We start from the raw sequence: 24,056 nt of genomic DNA, 5'->3' as shown, positions 1-24,056 counted from the left end.
ACAACCACCTAGCTAAAGGAAAGAAAAAAGGAAGACACAAGATAAAGAGAAACAGCTGAAGAAAGCGGGGAAGAGAAGCTCCTCTACTATATATTTACTGAAGAATTCTGAAGCAGCAGCATGTGGGAAGTTTTCTGTCATGTATGATTATATACACACATATATAAGATTTATAGACATATATGGTCTGTGTATACCAGCCTTGAGGTCTCTTAATCCTGCTACCTCAGCCTTCTGAGTGCTAGGATTAAAGATGTGGACCACCAAGCCTAGTGAATATATTTCAAAGATGGTAAGATGGTACTTTCTTTTTTTTTTTTTGGTTTTTCGAGACAGGGTTTCTCTGTGTAGCTTTGCGCCTTTCCTGGGACTCACTTGGTAGCCCGGGCTGGCCTCGAACTCACAGAGATCCGCCTGGCTCTGCCTCCCGAGTGCTGGGATTAAAGGCGTGCGCCACCACCGCCCGGCCAGTACTTTCTTTTTTTTATTGAAGAAAAAGACAATATAACCTGTTTTGCTTCTCTCTAAACTGAGTGAAGTAGCAAAATCTAAGACATGGTCATGATTTCCTCTAGCCAGTGCTTACAAATCACTTAGATCTCTTGGTTGATATGTGTAACATGATAATTTCTCAGAGCTTGTATGACTTCTTGTTTCCAGGCTTGACTGTTCATCTATCATTTCCCATGAAGCCTTGGGGAACTTTGCAGAATATAGATCTCTACCTTTGTTGTTTTCTTCTTGAATTATGTATTAAGAGTCTAAAACTGGAATTGTCTTGTTTCTGATTTTGAGAGATTTCCAAATTGCAATAATCAATCAGAATTGAGAAGCATTGGTATAAGCTTTGCCATAGCCTGCGTTTGCAGTTTAATGAAAGCAGAGTGGCTTATAGCAGTACAAGGTTTCTCAATGTGCTTCAACAGGACAATGATGTGAGGCTTTGCATAAAACATGCCCACCTATTAGAAAAATCTCATATGTAAACAAATTACACATTGCGAGGGGTACTTTGAAAGTCAAAGTTGTTCACCAAATGACTACACAGCCCCTACTGCATGTCAGACACTTATAAACACATCACACACACCTCCTGACTTTCAAATTCTAACCATTCTAACCAGGTTGCCACTGTTACCAGCACTTTAAAAATGAGTATACTGGAGAGATTAAATCCTAGCCACAAGTTCAGAGCACATAAATTGGAACTCAAGAGATGTGAACCTAGGAAAGCTGGCTCCAGAGCCTGTGATCTTACAACTTTACAAACCATTTGACAAGGAGCCTGCAGGTTAAAGGGCAATCAAACAACAATACACGAACATCCTCCACACACACCAACACCTCATTAAACAGTATTTTTAAAAAAAATCACAAGAAACTTGGGTATGAAAACATACCTTTCAGTTTTTAATTATATAACAAAAGTCTAATTGACTAGAAATAAGAATAATAGGAATATAATACATTATATGACTAAAAAGGAAGGTGCTCTCATCTCATACGGACATACCTTCACACAGAATGGATGGCAAGTTTCCAAGTCATGACTTACTATATTTTGTCTCAAACAAGGAAAGTTGTTATCTTATCCTCATCTAGAGCTACTGAAACTTTAGAGATAATTTTTGATAAATAGCTTAACGCAAAATACCCCAACTTCACTTCTCTGCCATTAATGCTTTTCCTGAGGACTTTTTTCTGGGCTATTTTGGAAGAGATAGGTATCTTAAAGGTCCATTAGTGTAGCATGAATTTTAAATGGTCTTATTAATAAAATCAAACCTGAAGTCAGGTATTGGGGTGAACGTTAAATGATCAGAGAAGCAAAACATGCCACAGCTTCCTCACTTTGCCAATTCCTCAGCTGATCCTGTTTCCTCAGACTGGAAGCTTCTGTGTCCTCATCCAAATAGATCCCAGCTGAACATGCTGCTCTAAAGCCTAAAAGCTTAAACAGCTCTAGTTCCTGGTTTTTCACGCCTTATATACCTTTCTGCTTTCTGCCATCAGTTCCTGGGATTAAAGGTGTGAGTCACCATGCCTAGCTGTTTCCAGTGTGGCCTTGAACTCAGAGATCTAGGTGGATCTCTGCCTCTGGAATGCTAGGATTAAAGGTGTGTGTGCCACTATTTTCTGGCCTCTATATCTAGTGGCTGTTCTGTTCTCTGACCCCAGATAAGTTTATTAGGGTGCACAGTATTTTGGGGAACACAATATCACCACACATTAGAGGAATTTCTTTTGATCATCAACTGCTATTTTGGATAAGGGACTAGATAATATGGATGATGGTTTGATTGAGAGAAGGAGAATACAAGCATGAGAGTATGTGGGGAAAAAATCCGTATCTTGTTACACAGACACGATCACTTTGAAATAGATACTCCTGTACCTGAAACAACTTAAAAATCTTTCCAGAAGGTTCAAATAGGAGTTATATCAGAGAAAGATGTACATGTAGTTTTCGTTACCTGATTCCAGTCTTTCAATAATACAATGTTAACACAAAAAGACATGACATCATTTGGGCATCGTGGAGGATTCCTGTAATCACAGTATACTGGAATAGGAGCTAGAAGAGTGCCAGTTTGTGGCCAGCTTAGGATACCTAGTGAGATCCTGTCTCAACAAGCAAAACAAAAGTAATGAGATGTATCCCTTGCATCGGAGATCTGTTTGGCTCTCTCTAACAATATTATTTAACTTTTTCTTTTAATTAAAATATAACAACTTTATATTTTAACTAAAATTTTATTTTTAGTCCTATATTCCTCCGCTCCCTTGCCCCCTGCATGCCCCCTTTTTCTTTACACACACACAACACACACACACACACACACACACACACACACACACACACACACACACACACACAACCTGCTAAGACAATCTCATGTTGCTTATGTATGTATATGATTTTAGGGCTGACCCCCTGGTACAGGATAATTAATTAGGGGGCTCATCTCTGGTGAAGATTAATTCCCTTTCTTTCTCAGAAGTCATTAATTACCAGTAGCTCCTCATGATATTTCCTCCATTTACATAGATGTATCAATTGGTGTTATCATCTAGTACCATTTTACTTTCAGGTTATTATTGTTTTACTCAGTATAGTTGCTGATGGTGTATATAAAGGCTTCTGTATCCTGCCACTTTGCTAGAAATGTGGATTGCTTCTAGAGCTCTAGTGGAAGTTTTGGAATCCCTTACGTGCAAATCTCATCTGCAAATAGGAATAATCTGACTTCTTTCCCTACTTATATCCCTAATTTCCTTCTCTTGACTCACTGATTTGAGCACTATGTTGAAAAGGAGGGAGAGTAGTGGACAGCCCTCTCGTTCCTGATATTAATGGGATTGCTTGAGTTTTTCTCCATTTAGGGGAATGTTGTCTGTTAGTTTGTCATATAAACTATTATATTATGTTGTTGTTCTCTCCCATCCTACTCTCTCTTGAACTTTAAACATGAAGGCATTTTAGATTTTGTCAGAGGCTTTTTATATGTCTATTAACATATCATGGGGTTTTGTGTGTGTGTTCAGGCCCATTTATATGAATTTTTGTTTTACATTTATTGATTTGTGTATGTTGAACCATTCATTCATCTCCAAGATAAATCTACTTGATCATGGTGGATGATATATGCCTGTACTTGGTTTTGAAATATTTTACTGAAGATCCTTGTTTTTCATCTATGTTCATCTAATTTCAGCATCTTATGGCTTTATTATCACACTAAGAAGCTAGCTATCAGTTTAATGAACAGTATTTTCTTAAAATCTAAGAATTCCTCTTTGGAAGAAGTCTTATCAATAAATAGCACTGGCAAAATGAGATATTCATATGCAAAAGAATGATATCTGACTCTTATGTAAGACTGGATTTTAGACTGAAACTAAAAAATGTAAGAAAAAAATTCACATACACGGTATAAAAAGGACACTATTCTGTCACGTTATTTGCTCTGCCCATGACCTTGGACTATACAGCCCAAAGGAGGTGGTATTTCCTGCCCTTGTATGTGACCTTTTACAAGGAGTTGGAGAATGGTCACATGCCCCTTCTCCCTGCATCCTGCCTGCAAGGTGAATTCACTCCTGGTCAGATCAGAGGATGACTTCCGCTGCCTACTCCGTTCTGTATTCATGAGTGAATTTCCTCAATTTATATCTTAATAAATCCTGTTACCCATTTAGTACTCACTGGGATTGATCTCTAATAAGTGGCACTCATGTGACAAAAAGACCCCACACTCCCTATACCTCCTGCCTGCAGCCTCCGAGGCAGCAGCAGCAGCACACTGGCTCAGAGGCTTGTGTGCTTGCTGCAGGTCAGCCTTGCTAGCACCGCCCCTCCAGACACTCAGTGCGAACCATGTGGATCGATCTGAGCCCCACGCACCCCCACTGGGGCTACTTGTGTGACCATACCCTAACACATGCAGGCAGTTGCGGGTGAGTTTCTCCATCCTGCAAAGCCCACACAGCCCAAACTCCCCAGGAATGGCCTGATCACGCCTCAGGTGACCAGCTGCATACAGCAGCCCGACAGGGAGCCTGTAGACTAGGCATGTCTAGGCCAGGTGACTCACAAGGCAGCGGTTCTTGTAACCACAGCCAGAAAGAAGCACATGTTCTTCAGTGGATAGAGCACCAGAGAAAGGTGCCTGCACTAGGCGCCCTTCTAGTTCCGTGCTTGTAACAGCCAGATCGGTTCAGAACACCGCCTAGCTAAGCGATTACCAGCAGACTGTTCCCTTACTTTAAAAATTGTTCAGTGTAACAGCTGCTAATTCCAGGACACCGCCCTTGAGACTGCACCCCTGCACAGGCTTCCACCACTTCCAGCTGAGTCCAGTCTCGGCACCGTGCACTGCCTGCTGTCACCAGCCCTATAGCACCAAACAGACAGGTGGCTCCTGCCAGGTGCGTGACCGTGCCTGAGCGCTTCCAGCTCATTGGTGTATTGCCTCATTGTTGTATACAATCTGTTGTGGTCCCAGCAACCCTACCTAGTGCTCAGGGGTTGCCTGGGTAAGTGCTTAATTCACAGGAGCCATTCAGGGACCTAAGTCGGACTACAACAGACCTGTTCTGGTGTTACACCTGCGACACCTACTGGCCAAGAAACAACACTACACCCCCCAAAAAACCGGCAAGAACTGAAACAACAGCAATCAAGATTTCATCTAAGGTAAAAGTATTTGATAATAATTTTACACCTTAAAACTGATTAATAAATAAAAAATTAATAAAATCTTTATGAATTTTGAATATTTCTCAAAACAAAATATTACATCACAAGAATTTAAAAATTTTTGCTTGTATAATGAATGGATTTTTATAAGACATATATGAGCTTCTTGGTATAGTCACCATTGTAGCATTTAGCACAATAATTCACATACCATTGAAGAGCTGGTTTAATAATAATAATAAAGATGAGTCATTATTGGGACTGATACAGGCTTTACAAGGTACCACTGAAGACTTAAGTAAAAAGAGTCTTTCTCTGGAATCTGCTACGTAGTCTTTACAAGGCAGCAATGAAGACTTAAACAGATTCTTTCTCTGGAAACTGCTATCCAGATTTACAAGGTAGTAATAAAGACTTAAATAAAAGGATCCTTTGTTTGGAATCTGCTAACTTACTACAAGAACTTATGTCCATTAATAATAAATGTACAACCAGATTTGATTCTATTAATAATAAATACAAATACATAATGGATAAAACAACAACTCTCCAGAGTAATGTTGCCGCTATTCAGATACTTTATAAGGAAGAAAGATTGTCATTAATTGATAAACTAAGGGCTATGGAATCATGTGTTTCGGAAGAACATAAAAGGCTGCATGATTTCATGAAATCTCTGGAATACCTTACAACAGAGGAGGTTCATTTGCTGCAACTGACCCTAGGTGCTCAGTTGCAAGCTCTGGCAGAAACTCTCAGTAGAGATGACAAAGGAACTAACAGGCAGAAGGGCAAGGCCATATAAGTCATAATATCAACAGATGGCTCTCATACAATGGCTTATCCTGTCATCATTCGTGAGAAGCCAGTAGATGATAGACATCTTGAGTCATATGTAGAATATAAGTTGCAACCTATTCCTATGGGAGATTTAAAAAACATTAAGGAATTGGTGGTCACCTATGGTATACGTTCAACATATGTAAAACAGATGTTAATTACGTGGTCTTCCACAAATACCATCACACCAGATGATTGGAATCAGTTATCTCAACTGTTCTAGAACATAGCCAGCAGTTACAATGGAAAAGCTGGTTGAGAGAGGAAGCTAGAATCCTGGAACAACAAGGTAAGATCAGAGGTTTTGAGATCTCCTAAGATCAAATTCTTGGTGAGGGACGTTTTGCTAATAGAAATGCACAAGCCACTTATGATGAGCATACAATATCACTATGCTGTACAGCAGCTTTAAATGCTTGGGAAAAAATTCCAGAACCAGGAAAACCAGCTGAGCTATACACAAAAGTTTTCTAAGGCCCATAAGAACCATTTACTGATTTTTACAAAGGCTGACCACAGCTATTAAAAAAAAGGCAGACAAAGAACTAAAACAAGTATTAACTGAGTCCATGGCATTTAACAATGCTAATGCAGAATGCAAAAGAACACTTACAGCACCATGGATTCAATATACCAACAGTGTTGAGTCTCTTAACTATGGTAATGAGGCTTGGATAGGAGAAGAAATTTCCAGAGGTGGAAGGAGGCCTCGAGGTACCAAATGTTTTAACTGTGGTATACCAGGTCATGAGTGGAAACTGTACACGGGGTGCTCCTAGAAGCAGTACTTCTAGAAATGAACCTAACGGGACACCCCAACCTTCTGGATTATGCAGAAGATGCGGCAAAGGCTGACATCGGACCAATGAATGCAGATCAACAATAGATATACAAGTCAACCATTTTCCGGCAGGAAACGCCTCAGGGGGCCTCTTGCAGACCCCCAAATTGAACATAGTACAAATATTTCCAGTCACTGCGGACGAAATTTCTCTCCAGGACAACTAAATAACCCAGTGTCTCATGTACAGAACAATACTGCACTAGATGATAGAACAGCTCCAATAGAGGAATCAAAAGTTCCAAAGAACACCACATAATATTTTGGCAGACTTTCATAAATGAACAAAGACCAAAGCTCAGACTTTGAATTAATGGCATTGTTATAGAAGGCCTAGTAGACACAGGTGTGGAAGTGACTATAATTACACCAAAATCATGGCATCCAAATTGGCCTCTTCAAGAGGTAGATGTCCAGTTTCTAAAACGAAGTACAAGATGGGTTGAATGCATAGGGCCAGAAGGACAAAGAGGAAAGCTGAGGCCATATGTTGCAAATGTAGCAGTGAATCTTTGGGGCTGAGATCTGTTACAGCAATGGAATACCCAGATTAAAATTCCTACAATCTCAGAAAGAGAACACAGACCAATGCATGTTTCTAGGAATAATATCATAACATACTATAAAAAACAGCCATCAACCGTATAAACAGAACACAACTGCTGTTCAACTCTCAGAAGTACTCTACCTTTAAAATGGCTAACTGATAAACCTGTCTGGGCTGGACAATGACATTTCTGTTTGGAAGTTTGTCTTCTTGGCACAAAATGGCCCACTGGGCAAAGAACTGTCCTTGCCTTGACTGCTGACAGTACGAATGCTGTCCTTTCTGCATGTACAGGGCATAAGGAAAAGCAATTACTCAACTCTACCAAGACAGGTAGGATGGTCTTTCAAAATTCTTGCTGAAGAAAATGGTCTGTCAGATATTCTAGTCCTGTAGCCAAATTGGTTCCCCAGATGCTGATTATATAGGGGATTACAGTAAAGCAATTGCATGAATCTCAGAAGAGACTTTGGACTTTTAAGTTTGAGGCTGTTATAGGCTATGGGAACTTTTGAAGTTGGACTGAATGCATTTCTGCATTATGGTATGGCTATAAGTCTATGGGGGCCAGAGAGTGAAATGTGGGGGATTGAATAGGAATGGCCTCCACAGACTCATGTGTTTGAATGCTTGGCCCATAGGGAGTGGCATTATTAGATGGGGCCTTTTGGGGGGTAAGTATGTCACTGTAGAAGCAGGCTTTGTATCTTATATATATGCTCAAGCCACACCCAATTTGGCAGACTCCTTCTCCAGCACCATGCTTGCTGCCTTGACTATAATGGACTAAACCCCAATTAAATGTTTTCCTTTTTAAGAGTTGTCATGGTCATGGTGTCTCTTCACAGCAATAAAACCTTAACTAAGACATACCAAAATGAAAAAAATTTTTTCTTTAATAATTTACAAGTTAATTTTTTAAAAATGTGATTTATAGTAGTATTGAGCTTAAACCTATACATATCATTTTCTTGTCTTATTCTTATTCCATAAATCTGTTTTTTAATTCACCTCTTTACTTGCTAAAGTTTCTAGTTCAAAACTTAAGACATATACTTCAGCTTAGGCCTACACATTAACATTAATATCATTCTCTTCCCTTTCCATGTTTGGGCCCCCTGAAAGGCCTTCAAGGGTGACAATATATACAAAGTTGTTTCCAGGACCACCATCTAGAATCCTTCTTAAAGATGTGTTTGAGACTCACAAGGATTTGTCAGACCTTTCAGAAATATGAACAAGTAACAGTGCATGTACTTTAGTCTAACTTTCCTAATTCTACATAGTGAGAAGGCCTATACAAATTACAGTCTATTATTATGAAACCTGGAAGCTGAGTCACAAAATTTTAAATAAGGCATCAATAGATTTTATCATATGAAACTGCATCTGGCACTCAAATACTTTAAAGTATGTGTCAAGTCAAAATTTTCTGTGTTAAAAATAAAATTAGAGGCTATCACTCAGTGAAAGAATTCATTTTTAGAATGTACAAGGCCCAGGGGTCAATTCACAGACCCTAAATACAATCTACAACAACAACAACAACAACAAAATACTCCTCCTCCCTAATCAAGCACCTAAAAAGCTTAAAAGAAAAATGATACAACTGTAAAGACATAAATCAAAATAGTAAAAATAATTCTTCCTACATATAATTCATGGAAAAGCCTTTACTTTAAAATGTATAAGGAAGTAGAAAATTGGAGGGTATGATTTTTATACTGTAGCAGTGTAACTTTCTTATAAATAAATTGAATGATTAAATACTACTAAAGTGTATCTGTAGAGTAATTCTACCCTGAAATAGTATTTAATTGGGAATACATCAGCTGAGCCCCTTTTTTGAACAGACACTAAATATGATCATTAACAAGAATGAGACACAGAAGTACTCTGGAGGAATCTAGTCTTAAAAAAAGAGATAAACCGGGTGGTGGTGGTGGTGGCGCACGCCTTTAATCCCAGCACTCGGGAGGCAGAGGCAGGAGGATCTCTGTGAGTTCGAGGCCAGCCTGGTCTCCAAAGTGAGTTCCAGGAAAGGCGCACAACTACAGAGAAACCCTGTCTCGAAAACCCAAAAAAAAAAAAAAAAAAAAAAAAAAAAAAAGAGATAACTGAAGTATGTACATGTATCCTAGGTATATGAGAGATACATCATCAAGACATTGTGTCACTGGTGACATTTCAACTAGTATCTAAAACACCCATTTTCTGTTGACAATGCTATACAACACCTATTATTTACCTAGCTATATCTTAAAATCTAAAACAACTAATGTTGTGTATTCACAACCATTATGAAATGCCATGGTTAAAAATATACATGAAAACTTACCCCATCTGATAGTGCCCGCCAACACACAGCACTGACAAATTCATTTGTGTCATCTTCTTTCCGGTCTTTGTCCAGAACACTCTTGACTGTATCAAACTTAAAAGTTAACAAAGTCTTAGAAAGTCCTTTATAGTACAAGTAGAGGGAGTTGTTCTCACTTCCTGAAAAGAAATAATAAATGCAATCTTTTTAGAATGGGAGAACCTGGAATTAGAATGAATACATACATACATACATACATACATACATACATATTCATTTGGGGCAGTCTTACATAGCCCAGATTGTTCTTAAACACACAAGTGTCTTCCTCTGCCTCTCAAATGCTGGGGTCATAAGTGTATGATACCACAACCAGCTAGAATACTATCCTTCTATAATCCCTACACTCTGTGCTAGAAATTGAATCTAAGGCCTTTGGCTACAGTGAACTACATCTCTAGCCCCAGTTCCAGAACACAACATTTAGATAGTAATTATTAATCCAAGTTTTAGCAAAGAGACCAATTATCTTTTATATTCAAATTTAAAAGACAAGATCACAAGATCAATTAATTGGGGATTATATGAGAAGGGATTCTTGGACAAAAACTATGGTTTACTAATCTAAAGAAATAACTGTTGCTAAATGATGTAACAGTGCTTATAACTCTAAGGCTGAAATGTTATATATATATATATATATATATAGAACAACCCATAGCAGAGGTCTGTACATTTAAAAAGCTGTTGTAAAACAAGAATCTTAAACTGCATTTAAAAGGATCACAATGTAGAGACGAAAATCAAAGTTGTGGTACTTACAAAGGCCAATCTGAATAGCCTAAAGACCTTACTTCTTCATTCCCCATACAGCATTACCCTATCAGATTAGAGTCAAACTGACACATTTCAGGAGTCTCCTAAGGATAATTGTGCAGCATATCTACTTTGTATGTTAATGCTTATATTTCCTATATACATTAGGAGTTCATACATTAGGAGAAAATAAAACTTACTAGATAAGAGCCATGTCATTTAAAAGTGTTGACAAAAGTTCATTTACTCTTATTAGGACATTTGAATAACGACGGCATGTGTAGAATTACTAGAAAGGCGTTAAAAATCATTGGCGTTACTAAGAATACAGGGCTTGAATGCAGAAAAGAAAATTAATGCTCTACAGCATGACTGGAGGAAAGAATTTACTCCTAAGCATCAAGTGATGCTGCCGAGAACAGATCATTTTTCCGCTGAAAACTACCATGATATGTCTTCGAAAAGTTTCTTTAAAAATATAATTTCACTTACCACAAGCTATATAATCTCCATTGGAAGCAAGTCCTACAAAGTTTTTTTCATTAATATGACCCTTGAAGGAACGCAGGCAGTATGGTTTCCCCACATTCCACAGTTTTAGTTGGCTGTCTGTTGAGCTGAAATAAACACAAAAAGGAGTAAATTTTATATTTCATGGTATGAAACTCATCACCACTAGTAATTAAAGCAGCAATCCAGTTTTGTGGTTAAGAATGCAGACTCTGGTGCCTGTGTGTCTGAGTCTTGTGTTCTCACAGGCTCCAATGTTTCAACAGTTAAATATGATATATGATGATCTACTTTATAGAATTAAATGGACCCAACACTGTGAAAACCAAATTCATTTAACATGCTTTCAATAATGCCTGGGTATATAGGAAATATAAGCATTAACAGCGAAAACAGCACTGCCACACCATCAACAAATGATGAGTCTTTGCACTGAGAGTTGTGTTTCATTTCGGGGAGACCCTCATTCTTCTTGTTACTGGTATACTAGACATAAACTATTTTCATGCTATCCTTACATGTGAGAGATAATGGTTGGAAAGTATACAAAATAGTTTATTTTGCTGAAAGAATATAAAGATCTTATTGCTTACCCAAAACTTTTTTTTAAAATAAAACCCATTGGTAATTCTAATTTTAGAATTACCAATTCTAAATACAATTTCAGAACTGATACTATTTTGCAAACTGCTTTCCTGTACTGAATTGCTTACTTTATACTTTTTGTTAAGGGACCCTGTCAATGCACTTAAATCATCGCTTGAGTTACATTTATACTTATCAAGCAGGACACTATGATACAGTTTTCCATATATTATTTTATTTAAAGAATTAAGAACTTAGTGCTGTTACTAGCCCCATTTTGGAGAAGAGGTGCAGAAGGTTACAACTGTATATAGCCAAGATCCAAACTGTTTGATTTGAGCTCTTTTAGAAATGTGCTTTAATCTGTTCATTCCACAGTATTGCAATGACTGTCCTTTTATGTTTCAGCTTAAAATATATTTCATTTAAGTCATTTACTGCCAATTATAGTTATCCTAAAGATGGAATACTCTTTAGCTACCACTTAATTTAAGCTTGTGAATTCATTACCCACATAACTCCCTTGGAAAGCTCAGTCATGAATATTTTTTGTTATCTTTTGTAACTGAACTGAAATCATCTTCCAAATCACCAAATTCTTATTTAGAGCAACCAGAGTGAAGGTGAAACGCAAAATCCAACACACTGGCATAACAATTTTCTTTTTGTTTTTTTTTTTTTTTTTTGGTTTTTTCGAGACAGGGTTTCTCTGTGTAGCTTTGCGCCTTTCCTGGGACTCACTTGGTAGTCCAGGCTGGCCTCGAACTCACAGAGATCCGCCTGGCTCTGCCTCCCGAGTGCTGGGATTAAAGGCGTGCGCCACCACCGCCCGGCAACAATTTTCTAAGAGAGATAAGGAACTAAGAAAAAAAAAAGAAAAAGAAAAAAGCATAAAGCTTAGGAAGAGACACAGGTGTGTGTGTGTGTGTGTGTGTGTGTGTGTGTGTGTGTGTGTGTGTGTGTGTGTGTGTGTGTGTAGATATTAAGAATGGATATTTATAGGTAATAAGAGAACTACGAGATGGATAACCAAATATGGAATACCCATGTTATTAGAAAAGTTCTGTAGTTTCAGAATGGAGATTACTTTGTATCACTGATACTTTATTACCCTCAAAAAAAGCAACTTAAAAGGTTTTTACAAAGGGCATTTGCTGGGTATAAACAGACTCACTTAAAAAGTTACCTTTAAAATAGATTTTACTGTGAAACTGATGTAGGGTATTATAGAATCACCAAATTATTTAAAACAAAAAATCATTCTACTACTGTGTTGAAAGCAGACTGTAACACGAATCTTAAATGGTCTTACAAATAAAAAAGTCAGGAGCTAGGTACTGGGGTGAATTCTGAAAGATCAGAGAAGCAGAACAAGCTACAGCCAACCTCACCTCGATAACTCCTCATCCGATTCTGTTTCCATAAATCCTCAGACTGAAAGTTTCTGAGTCCTTACCAGAATGGATCTCAGCTGAATTGCTGCTAAAAGCCTAAAAGCTTAAAAGACTCTAGTTCCTGGTCCTCACACCTTATATACCTTTCTGCTTCCTGCCATAACTTCCTGGGAATAAAGGTGTATGTCACCATGCCTGGCTGTTTCCAGTGTGGCCTTGAACTCACAGACATCCAGATGTATCTCTGCTTCCCAAGTGATAGGATTAAAGGTGTGTGTGCCACCATTTTCTGGCCTGTATGTCTATCTAGTGGCTGTTCTGTTCTCTGACCCCAGATAAGTTTATTAGGGTGCACAGTATATTGGAGGACACAATATCACCACAGTAGACATATAAATAATACACAGTGGTTGACTTTAATGAAATAAATTATTTTTCTTTCTATTGCATCAACCATGTTGGTTACCTCCTCAGGAGAAACAGTAACAGAAATGTTAATTAAATTACAAATATCACTTAAGAGGGCCTATCAGAAAGTAATACAGCATTTTATTCACAAGTACATAAAAATGAACAACAAAGATAAGAAACATGTATTTTAATGGAATACATGCAAATCTGTTATTTGAGAAAGAAAATACAATCCTAAGTCATTCTTTGCATATACCTACAACATCAATGATGAGACCTCTGTACAAGCTCACCCTCCAAGGGGAATAATACTCACGCAGAGACAATTTCTTCACCACTAACAAACTTGGCATAAGAGACTGCTTTTCTGTGTCCCTTGAATACCATTATTGGCTGTTTAGTGTTACGAAGATCGTAGTAGTGAACACAGTGATCTAAAATAAAATAAAGAGATAAATGCAGTAAATGAAGAAAAGGGAGACAAAAAAATTGAACTGGATTTGCTATTTTCATCAGAGCAAAGTGGTGGCTGAGTGAGTAACAGTGACCATCTTCATATAGAAACAAAAATGGCAGGTGGGTAACTATATAAAGGGCCCAAACTGGAGGAAGAGGAAACGATTCTCAGCATGAATGTGCCCAATATCAGAGCAAACAAACAAATAAGGAAAACATTAATAGGCTTGAGGAGAGATTTCAGTACAGTAACAGGATTTTAATACAGATTCCTGGACACGTGAATACTACTAAAACTGAATTATGAATAGGAAATTAACAGATCAATAATAAATAACAAAAAAATCAGTAATATAAGGCCTCCTATAAAAGAAAAGTTCAGGTTCATGTCTGAATTCAATCCAACATTTAAAGAATACTAGTTCCAAAAATATTAAAGAAGCAGCAACTCTTCCAAACTAATTCCACGAAGTCAGCATTATTCTCATCAAAATCAGACAAGAGAACAAAGAACCAAAACCTTAGACCAATGTCCCTGATAAGCATGGAGCCATCAAGAAAGTCTAATAGCACATTCAAAACATTATTCACTATCATTAGTCAGCATCACCTAGAGATGGAAGCATGACTCAACATATACAGAGCAATGAAGTTGATACTCTATCAACAGAATGAAGTATTAAAAACCTTGGTTGTTTCAACAAATGCAGACAAAGTATTTGATAAAATTCAATGGGTCTTTATGATAAAACTAGCTAAAGAAGGCAGAAAAGAAACATACTTCAACATAGTAAGTATCACATGTAAGAAACCAACAGTAGGCACTAGTAGGATTAGTAGAAGAGAATACATCTATACACAGAAGGCATTAGAATACTCAAGGAAGCTTTATTCATAGTGTACCCCCATCCCACCAAGACCATGTGGAAGTCACAGTGGCAGGAAATGGAGGGATCTGCTCACATTGCATCTATATGCAAGAAGCAAAGAACAACAATATACATGCTAGTGTGTGCCCGCTCCAGGTATACACACAACACAGGATCTTCTGTCTAGGGAATAGTCCTTGCCATAGTCAAGATGGGTCTTCTCACATCCATTAAGGCAATCTAGGTAATGTTACACAGGCATGTGCAGAGGCTCAGCTCCCAGGTGACTGCCTAATGAATAATACAGGACACTTAAAAGGAATAGGAGCTTAGTGGTATCCTCAGTTGGTGGGGTGCATGCCTATTAACATACAAAACCCAGGTTTAGTTCCTAACACAACACAAACATGGTGTGGTAGCACATGCCTGTGACCTAAGCACTTGGACAATAAAGGCAAGAGACTTAGTGGAAGTTTCAGCTATACAGCAAGTTCAAGACTAGGCTGGGATACTAGGTGCTGTCTAAAAAGACAAATGAAAAAATATGTAACCACAATATGACCTAATAACAAGTTGAGGTAACTAGGTTTTTAAAATTTTTTACTTTATGTACATTGGTGTTTTGCCTGCACGTTTGTCTGTGTGAGGGTGTCAGGACCCCTAGAACTGGAGTTACAGATGGTTATAAGATGCCATGTGAGTGCTGGGAATTGAACCCAAGTTCTCTGGAAGAGCAGTCAGTACTCTTTACTGCTGAACCATCTCTCCAGCCCCCAGGTAACTAGTTCTTAATATCAGCTGATACAGGATCTCTTATTCAATACTCATATGGTAAGCTATATTGTGAACCAGAGTAAATCTGCCCTCATTAAGTTGCTTTTGACAAGATATTTTATCATGACAGGAAAAAAAAATTGAGGCTATTTCTGTATCACCTACCTTCTCCCACCAATTTCTGCCACTTACTGACACCTCAAAATACAGTGGTGTGGATACATGACTTATTCTATATACAGCAGCTATTTGTGTTGTTTCCAATTTGGGCTACAAGGAATAAAGCTTCCTTGAGTGTCTTTTGTATAAAGATATATTCTGTTTGACTGATCTTTGTGCTTGTAATTCTAATATCACAGTGTCTTATTAATTCACTTTATCTCCATAGTAAGACTCAAGGGATTCGGGAAGTGGACCTTCTTTTTTCTCAAAACTGGTTTTTACTACAAAACTTCATCAAATTGTATACCATCAATAAAGAATCCCATTCTTTTCACTGAATTTGTGATAAATATACACAGATCAGTCTGCAGAGAATTAACATCTCTATATATTAAGTATCACTATTCATTAATATAGCATACATTTCCATTATTTAGGGCTTCTTTATTATGATAATAAACCCTTACCAAAACCAGAGTTTGAATGTTGTGAATCCATAGACAAATTTTCTTGGGCTATTTTTAGCTCACTTGTGTCTGATCCAATAAACCTGAACTACAAAAGTAAAATACCCTAGGATGTATTAAGAGACCACTAGATTCCACCAATCCTAAAACTAAATGCCATCAGATAGCATCTGAACCCAATAACAGGTATTTTCCCATTTGTCTGTAATTCTCCTGGCCTGATATTTTCAACAATGTAGCTGAAAAATGCCTTAATTTATGTTTTTTTTCTTTTGTTCTATGTTCATAAAAATGCCACAAAAATGCAATTATATTGAGACCTGGTATTTGGGGCAAACTCAATCTGTGCGCCAGGACCATAACTCTTAACTGGGCTTCAGATACCCAGTTTCTTTTTCCTTTGAGTATTTTTTGTCATTTCATTTACAAAAGTATTTTGGCTAAGTATATAATTCTGGGACTGCATACTTTTCCTAACTTTTAAGTACTGTTTTGTGATGACTCTGATGACTTCTTGGTCTCATGTACTTGTTGATGCTAAGTCAGCTGTTAATTTTTACCTTACTCTGGACATACTTTTGTCACCATCAAAGTGTTTGTTTTCAATAGTAAGCATTGTACCAAATTGTAAATGAATAATGCTAACCACATGGTAAATGATCATTTTTCCTATTTTCTACTATAAGCATATTCAACATTATACTTTATCTTCTAGCTAACTAAACAACACACAAAAAAAGAATTCATGTTTTGTTTTAGTTTGTATAAGATACAATCCTATACAGATACAAATCTCAAGAAATACACAATAAAACTACAACTATGGAAATTAGAAGGGACAAATATAAAATTGATTTATGGAATTTAGTTACATTTCTGTATACTAATAGTACAAGCACCCAAACATAAAAATTATATTCACAAGAGAACTAAAAGAAAAAAAGGACTTATACACTGAAAATTATAAAATATTAAGAAGATAATAATCATGGCAAATAGTTAAAAGAGACACAATAGTAGAGAAATACAGTTTGTGGATAAGATTGCGATATTAGGAATAAAATCAGGTTTCATTGGAAGAATTCTATCTATTATGCTCAAACCACGGTTATTCAAGAAAGGCAATTCCAAATGACAAAATGAATAAGCATAACTCATGATGTCAATAGATTAAACCAAGATCTAGTGAACTGATTCTGAAAGACGCTGAATAAAATACTGGATGTGCATTGAAGCAAACAGCAGTAAAATTAAAGTACTTGATTTCAATAGGCTAGTTCATAAAAACGGATGTTCTAAGTAAGAGAACGACTCAAGCCTACTCAACTATATGAAATGGCCAGGGAACACAGTCACTAGTAAACACAGCACTATCCTTGGTTTGGTACTGAGGTAGAGACTGCAAAGAATCACTGCAAAAGAAGTACAACAACCATTTCTGGCTGACGTAAACTCAAAAACTACAGAAAAGCTACTATAGTTAGAAAGAAAAATAAATATAATGTTTACTGGCAAGGCAAAAGGCAACAGTTTCTGTCCATATTTTTTAAAGTAGCACAATAGAGAACGGAACTACTATTTTACTTAAAATCACAACAAAATTATATATAGAAAAGAAAGCTGACTAGAAAAATCCCAGACCCTACAGGAAACAAACTACAAAATTTCACTTACAAAATCAATCCAAATTAAAATAAATACATTGCATGGAATTATATGGGGAAACATACAATATCAATAATAATGATTCCCAAAACTATTAAGTATTTGTAATTATAATTATTATTTTTATAATATAATAATTTTGCTGCTCTGGAAAAATAGGAACATTAAAGCTTACATGGAAAAGTAAACAAGAAAATTAGGTAAGAAAAACAATGAGAATTTATACCAGAGAAAAATTAAGCATCAATAAGAGAATCTATTGATAAATAACAGCCAATGGTTAAACATAACTTGGGAGACCAGTTAGTCAACTTGCTTAAGATTATATTTCTGACTAATGAAAAAAAGAGTAAATAAACAGGGAAACAAGTAGCACTAGTAATGACAAGGTTTAAAACATGTTTTCTTTTCTTAAATGTTACTGTTCTTATTACATGGTGCCAGCTTATCTTAAAAAAAAAGACAAATATCAAGGAACTTTCACATGTTAGACTATAGGTATTTACTTTTCAAGTATCAAGTATTTAGGAGAAAACAAAAACAAAAAAATTAAGAGTAGGGTAAGCATATGATTTATTCTGCAACTCATGACCCTCGCAAACTGAAAACAGCTACTACTAGTAATGTGATGGTACAAGCGTAAAATAGGACTGCATAATACTTCAAATGATTTGTTGCTATGACTAGAACTGCTATCTTAAAAAAAAAAAGTTTACATCAGCATGCACCCAATGATAAATGAATGGCATGTTCATTCCCCTTAGGTGAGTGCTTTATGCATAGCAAGAACTGAATAAATAAAGTCAGAGGAATTAATAGGCTTCTTAAAAAATTCCCAATCCTCTACAGTACAGCTGTTTAATAAATACTATTCTGTTAGTCTCTAAGAAAAATGCACATAAATATTTAGCAGAAAGCCAACAAATATCAACACACCCATCTCTATATTTAATAATAGATGACAGAATAACACAATTAGGTATAACAATAAGTGAGTAATAACGATAAACCTATCATTAAAACCTAACAAAAAGAAAATTTAAGATTACAAATGTAGTTAATTCATTCTCAAATGTGCCTGTAGGCATGATAATAAAAACTGAAAGAAGATAAATTTACTATTATTTCTTACCTGCACAGCCAAAAGCCAAATGGTATCTGGAAGAGGGACTGAATTTCACACAGCACACGTTAGCCTTTGCCTCAATGCTTGCCACGGAATTGTCTAAATTGGTAGACCACAGCTTCACTAAGGTAGTGAGGATGAAAATAAAAAGAAATAATACACTGAGCAAATGTTTCTGTAACTTGACAAGTGTCACCAATGTATCTTTTGTGTCAATATGAAACATTTTATTGGGACCAAAAAAATTTAAACTGAGTAATCATGTAATAGAACAAGTCTTGAATCAGAGAGCTTACTTTCAATGTTAAAAACCAACAGATATGAGCAGTGATTTCACAAAGATAGGTAACAAGGACCCATAAGACAAAGTACAAAACAAGCATTCTGGAGCTAGATGGTAGGTCCATGAATTAATCTCAATATTTTATAGTAAAGGCAAGAACACACATTTTAATAAAAATCATACATTTTCACATTAATGAGATATGTTAAGATAAAAACATCCCTTAAAAACTCTTCAAAACTCCCAACATAGAAAGGTCTGAGCTGTTTTCAACCTTTGTCAAAGAAGCAGCTTCTTTACATTGTAAAGTAATCCATGGAGAGGTGCATAACTGGTCAGACACTGAGAAAAGAGACTCAGTGCTCTTGGCACTAAGTGGGGCATTTATATTATCCCCCCCCCCACCCCAATATCAACACTGTGACCAAGGCTTAGGGAACACCCTGGAAGAGGAAAGAACATAAGCACCAAAGGATGGGGAGGAGGGCTGTGAAACGCTGGCTTCTGGACAGACATGGCATAGTAGCACAGTCATGTGGTGACCTACACAAAACCTGTGACAGTAAACCAGCCAAAATTCTGGCACAGATGTGATAGATGATTTCTAGGACTCAGCCCATACTGAAGAGCAACAAGGAGTGGATAGTTGCAGGGAGAGGAAGACCCATTCTTTATTGGTACTGGTAGGTCTTCCATGCTCCAATGTGTGGCTTCATACCCATGAACACGCTTGCAACTAGACTTAGTAGGTTATCAAAAAAGCAGGGATGTGGTGGTGCACACCTTTAACCACTGTGCTTGGGAGGTTGAGGCAGGCAGATCTCTGTGAGTTCAAGTCCAGCCTATTTTCATAGTTCCAGGCCAGCTAGGGCAACAGTGAAACTTTTGGCTCAAAATAAATAAATAGGCAAACAAAAACAAAAACACCAACAGATATGAAGTTAGGAGTGGGTGCTGTGGGGCATATGTTGGTAGTTGGAAGGAGAAATGGGAGAGGGGATATATTTCATTATGTACATGTATGAAAAATTTTAAATCAAGAAAAATTAAAGATACTTATAAAGTACTACCTTCCAATAAATAATTTCATGATTATTTAAAAACGTATGTAAATTTTAGTTTTCTGTGATTTAAGTAGACATAAAAAATATGAAAATCCATGGCTTTATTTTAAAGTTTTCTTTACATCTGATATAGTCTATTCTAAGTGGAATACACTAGAATTTATGATTAATTTGGAATCAAACTAGAGTAGATCTGACCTAAAGAAGAAAATTTAGCTGTTATTTTACAAAAGTACCAGAGCAAATGTGATTTTTAAACAATGAAAATATATGAGAATAAACATAATTCACAAAACAGAATTTTAGGGCACAAGCTGCCATCCTAGTTGAACATTAGAATAAATAACAAGCATTAAAAGCAGGGGGAAAGTTTTACTCTCCATCTTTATCCATCTTTGATCTGTTTTAATGTCTGATCCAGGAACAGTTCTCAGACAGAGCCTGGGTAATGATGATTTTGGTTTTATTTTTATTAAACAAAACTCCCCAAGTGATTCTAACATGTATTTGGGGTTGAAAGCATAGAAAACTTTAGGACCTTTAAAGATTACTGACAAAGTTACCTCTCAAAATGAGTAACTAAAAAGGGTCCCAATAAAGAGGACTTCCATGAAGATGGCTTTCATAATTTACATGTGAAATCTCTAGTAAAAACTAATTATTACCAAAATAAGTAAGCTTTAAAAGAGACACTCAGTAGAGTAAGGATTTTAAATACAATAACTGTTTGTGGTCTTCTTCAGTCAGTAGACATAGATTTGTTCAGTTAACATATAAACTCTTTAGTTATTATAAATGTCATTAGTTTCGTCCTTTCCATTTCAGATAATTTGCTATCAGCATGTAAGTACACTACTGATTTCTGTATACTCATTTCATATCTTGGAACTTAAAAAAATTCCTGAATTACAGATCAGAAAACTTGCTCAGTGACTAAGAGTACCTTCTGTTCTTGTAGAGAAGCTGGATTTGAGTCAACAGAAGGCTTTTTTTTTTTTTTTAAAAAAAAATAAGCAAGCCAGGTAGTGGTGGCACAAACCTTTGATCCCAGTACTAGGGAGGCAGAGGCAGGTGAATCTCTGTGAGTTCAAGGCCAGCTTGATCTACAGAGCCAGTTCCAGGACAGCCAGGACTATACAGAGAAACCCTGTCTTGAAAAACCCTCTCCCCAAAGAAAGAAAAAAAAGAAGAAGAAGAAGAAGAAGAAGAAGAAGAAGAAGAAGAAGAAGAAGAAGAAGAAGAAGAAGAAGAAAGGCTATCAATGTAAAGCTATTTCTCAAGAGAACACATACAAATGGGAAATAGTTATAAAAAAAGAAAAAGGCTCAACACTACTAATCAGAGAAATTCAAATAGAAATCACATTTTGTAATTATCTTACTCCAGTAAGAATGATTATAGAAAAGATAGAAGATAACAAATGTTGGCTGGGCTGTGGAGAAAGGGACTACCATGATCCATTAAGCCCAACACTAGGTATATATCCAAAAAAGTAAAATGTGTTTACTGAGACACCTGCACTCATTTGTTTATTTGCAACACTATTTATAATGAGCCAAGATATAGAAATAAACTATTTGTTCAGACACTCTAGTCTGTCCACTTGGTAGAGATGCAGATTAATGCATCTTTCAACCCTTATCAGAGAAGCTTCTATTGGATATAGATGGTGATTAACATGGAGACCCACAACTAGCCAAGGTGCAGAGAACAAGAGCCAAGAGAATGCTCAGTCCTAAATGGACCATTTATACTGCACCCTCTCCTCAGAAGGCTTAAGAAATGGGGGCAGAACGACAGTAAGACCCAGAAATGTGAATGAATACAAGAAAACAGTGTTCTCCAGACACAACCAGGAAGCTGCACTATGAATTCACAGCAGTTATGACCATACACACAAGCCCCATGCAATCCCACTATGAAGAGGGGAGGTGGACATGATGTCCCACACACAGGGTACGAGTTACTGGCAACTGATAGCTGCTGGGAGAGTCAGTCCTCTTAGAGTGTTACCACTGGTAGGTAAACTAAGCTCCAGTGGAAGGTCATATATCCATAAATATAATGTCTTTCCACAAGTTGAGACTTGTGGAAAAAAGAAAAACAGGACACAAAGTTGGGTGAGTAGGAAGTGGAGATATATCTGGAAAAAATAAGAGAAGGTAGTGAATATAACTAAAACTTATATGAAATTCTCAAAAAAACTAATTAAAAATTAAAAAATATCCAAAACAATTAAATCAAACAAAACACATTTATTTACATATGTTCTCCTTAGGTTCTAAAAAAGAATATAAAAATGACTGCTGGGAAAATCATATAGCAATGAAGGAGGACAAAAACACTCATTATGAATTCTATCTAGCTGGCATTAAGAAACAAATCTGTTACGTAATATTAAGTGTTCTTTCTATATGGGTTTTATTTCTTTAATGTTACTAGGTAAAGGAATGGTTTTCCTTTAGTATCTGATTCTTCAGCTCAATTAAAATTAGTAAATGTAAAAAAAAAATTACCCTACAGAACGAAGTTTATTATCTAGTAATCTGTAATATCTGAGCTAATCAATTCCTTAAATTTGTTTTTCAAAATGATATTTAAAAAAACAGAATACACATTGTATTTGTATAATAAAACAGGAAAAAACCTTATGAATAAAATTGACAACGCTGTTTGCCAAAACTATCACAAAACCTAAGATCTCAGAAAAGATATAGGAATTATTTTGAGAATAATCCAGGGATTCTGTGATCACCACTTACAAAACTTGACTAGAACAGGCTCATACTCTTGATTTCTATTTCCCCAGCTGGTTTTCCACTACAGCAAATGTATAGAGCAGACACTTCACCGTCCTGTGAGCTTACAATATACACTATGTGGACCTTCACAGAAAAGAACAATTAAATCAATGACAAAGTATTGTCAAACTAAGAGGAACAGAGATAAGGGTCACTGCTGTGGGATGTTCTATATGTTAAATGTGTTGCTCTGATTGGTTAATAAATAAAACACTGATTGGCCAGTAGTCAGGCAGGAAGTATAGGCGGGACAGGGAGAGAGGAGAACTCTGGGAAGTGGAAGGCTGAGGCAGAGAGATGCTGCCAGCTGCCGCCATGACAAGCAAGATGTAAGGTACCAGTAAGCCATGAGCCACGTGGTCCCATGTAATTCATAGGCATGTTTTGTTTACCTGATTGATACCTGTTTACAGAGCAAAATAAAAAAGTTTACTTTGAAGAACAAAAAGAATCTAGGAAAGATTTTAGAAAAATGAAGCTAGACAAGGGAGTCAGTGAACTATAAAATAAAAAAGAATTGCTCAATCTGAAGAATAAAAATACTGACAAGAAAGAAAATATTGTATAAGGTTCATAAAAGAAAATGGAAAGGTGAAATATTAATGCAAATGGCTATAAAAAAGATTTCAAATTCATGAATATTCAATGGTGTAGTTCCCAGAAGACTACTAAGAGGATTAAAGAATGGTTGTGGTGATGTATTGTGTCCACCAATAAAATTTATCTGAGGATCAGAGGAAAAAGCCAGTCACTATAGTAAACACAGAAGTTAGGCAATGGTAGCACATACCTCTAATCATATCATTCAGGAGGCAGGGATCTGTCTGGATCTCTGTGCGTTCAAAACCACACTGGGAACAAAGCCAAGCATGGTGACACATGCCTTTAATCCTAGCATTAACCCTAGAGGTCTGTAGGTCTGTAC

General features: G+C 36.5%; 1 protein-coding gene across 4 annotated transcripts in view; it reads right to left on the bottom strand.

The window, feature by feature from the left end:
• Cop1 (COP1 E3 ubiquitin ligase) overlaps positions 1-24,056 on the bottom strand; it is a 128,133-nt gene that overhangs the window by 15,392 nt on the left and 88,685 nt on the right. For all 4 annotated transcript variants that reach the window (XM_052737331.1, XM_052737330.1, XM_052737332.1 and 1 more), the window contains exons 15-18: positions 18,990-19,106; positions 13,781-13,898; positions 11,057-11,181; positions 9,767-9,927 (exon numbers count right to left, since the gene is read on the bottom strand). In XM_052737331.1, the coding sequence (XP_052593291.1) occupies positions 9,767-9,927; positions 11,057-11,181; positions 13,781-13,898; positions 18,990-19,106 (521 nt within the window). The remainder of the gene's footprint in view (positions 1-9,766; positions 9,928-11,056; positions 11,182-13,780; positions 13,899-18,989; positions 19,107-24,056) is intronic.

This window comes from Peromyscus californicus, unplaced genomic scaffold, assembly GCF_007827085.1.
Source record: "Peromyscus californicus insignis strain IS unplaced genomic scaffold, ASM782708v3 Scaffold_14__1_contigs__length_90479793_seg_2, whole genome shotgun sequence".
Taxonomy (NCBI): domain Eukaryota; kingdom Metazoa; phylum Chordata; class Mammalia; order Rodentia; family Cricetidae; genus Peromyscus; species Peromyscus californicus.
Note: the sequence above shows the minus strand (reverse complement) of the source record. Positions and strands in the feature narration are given on the sequence as shown.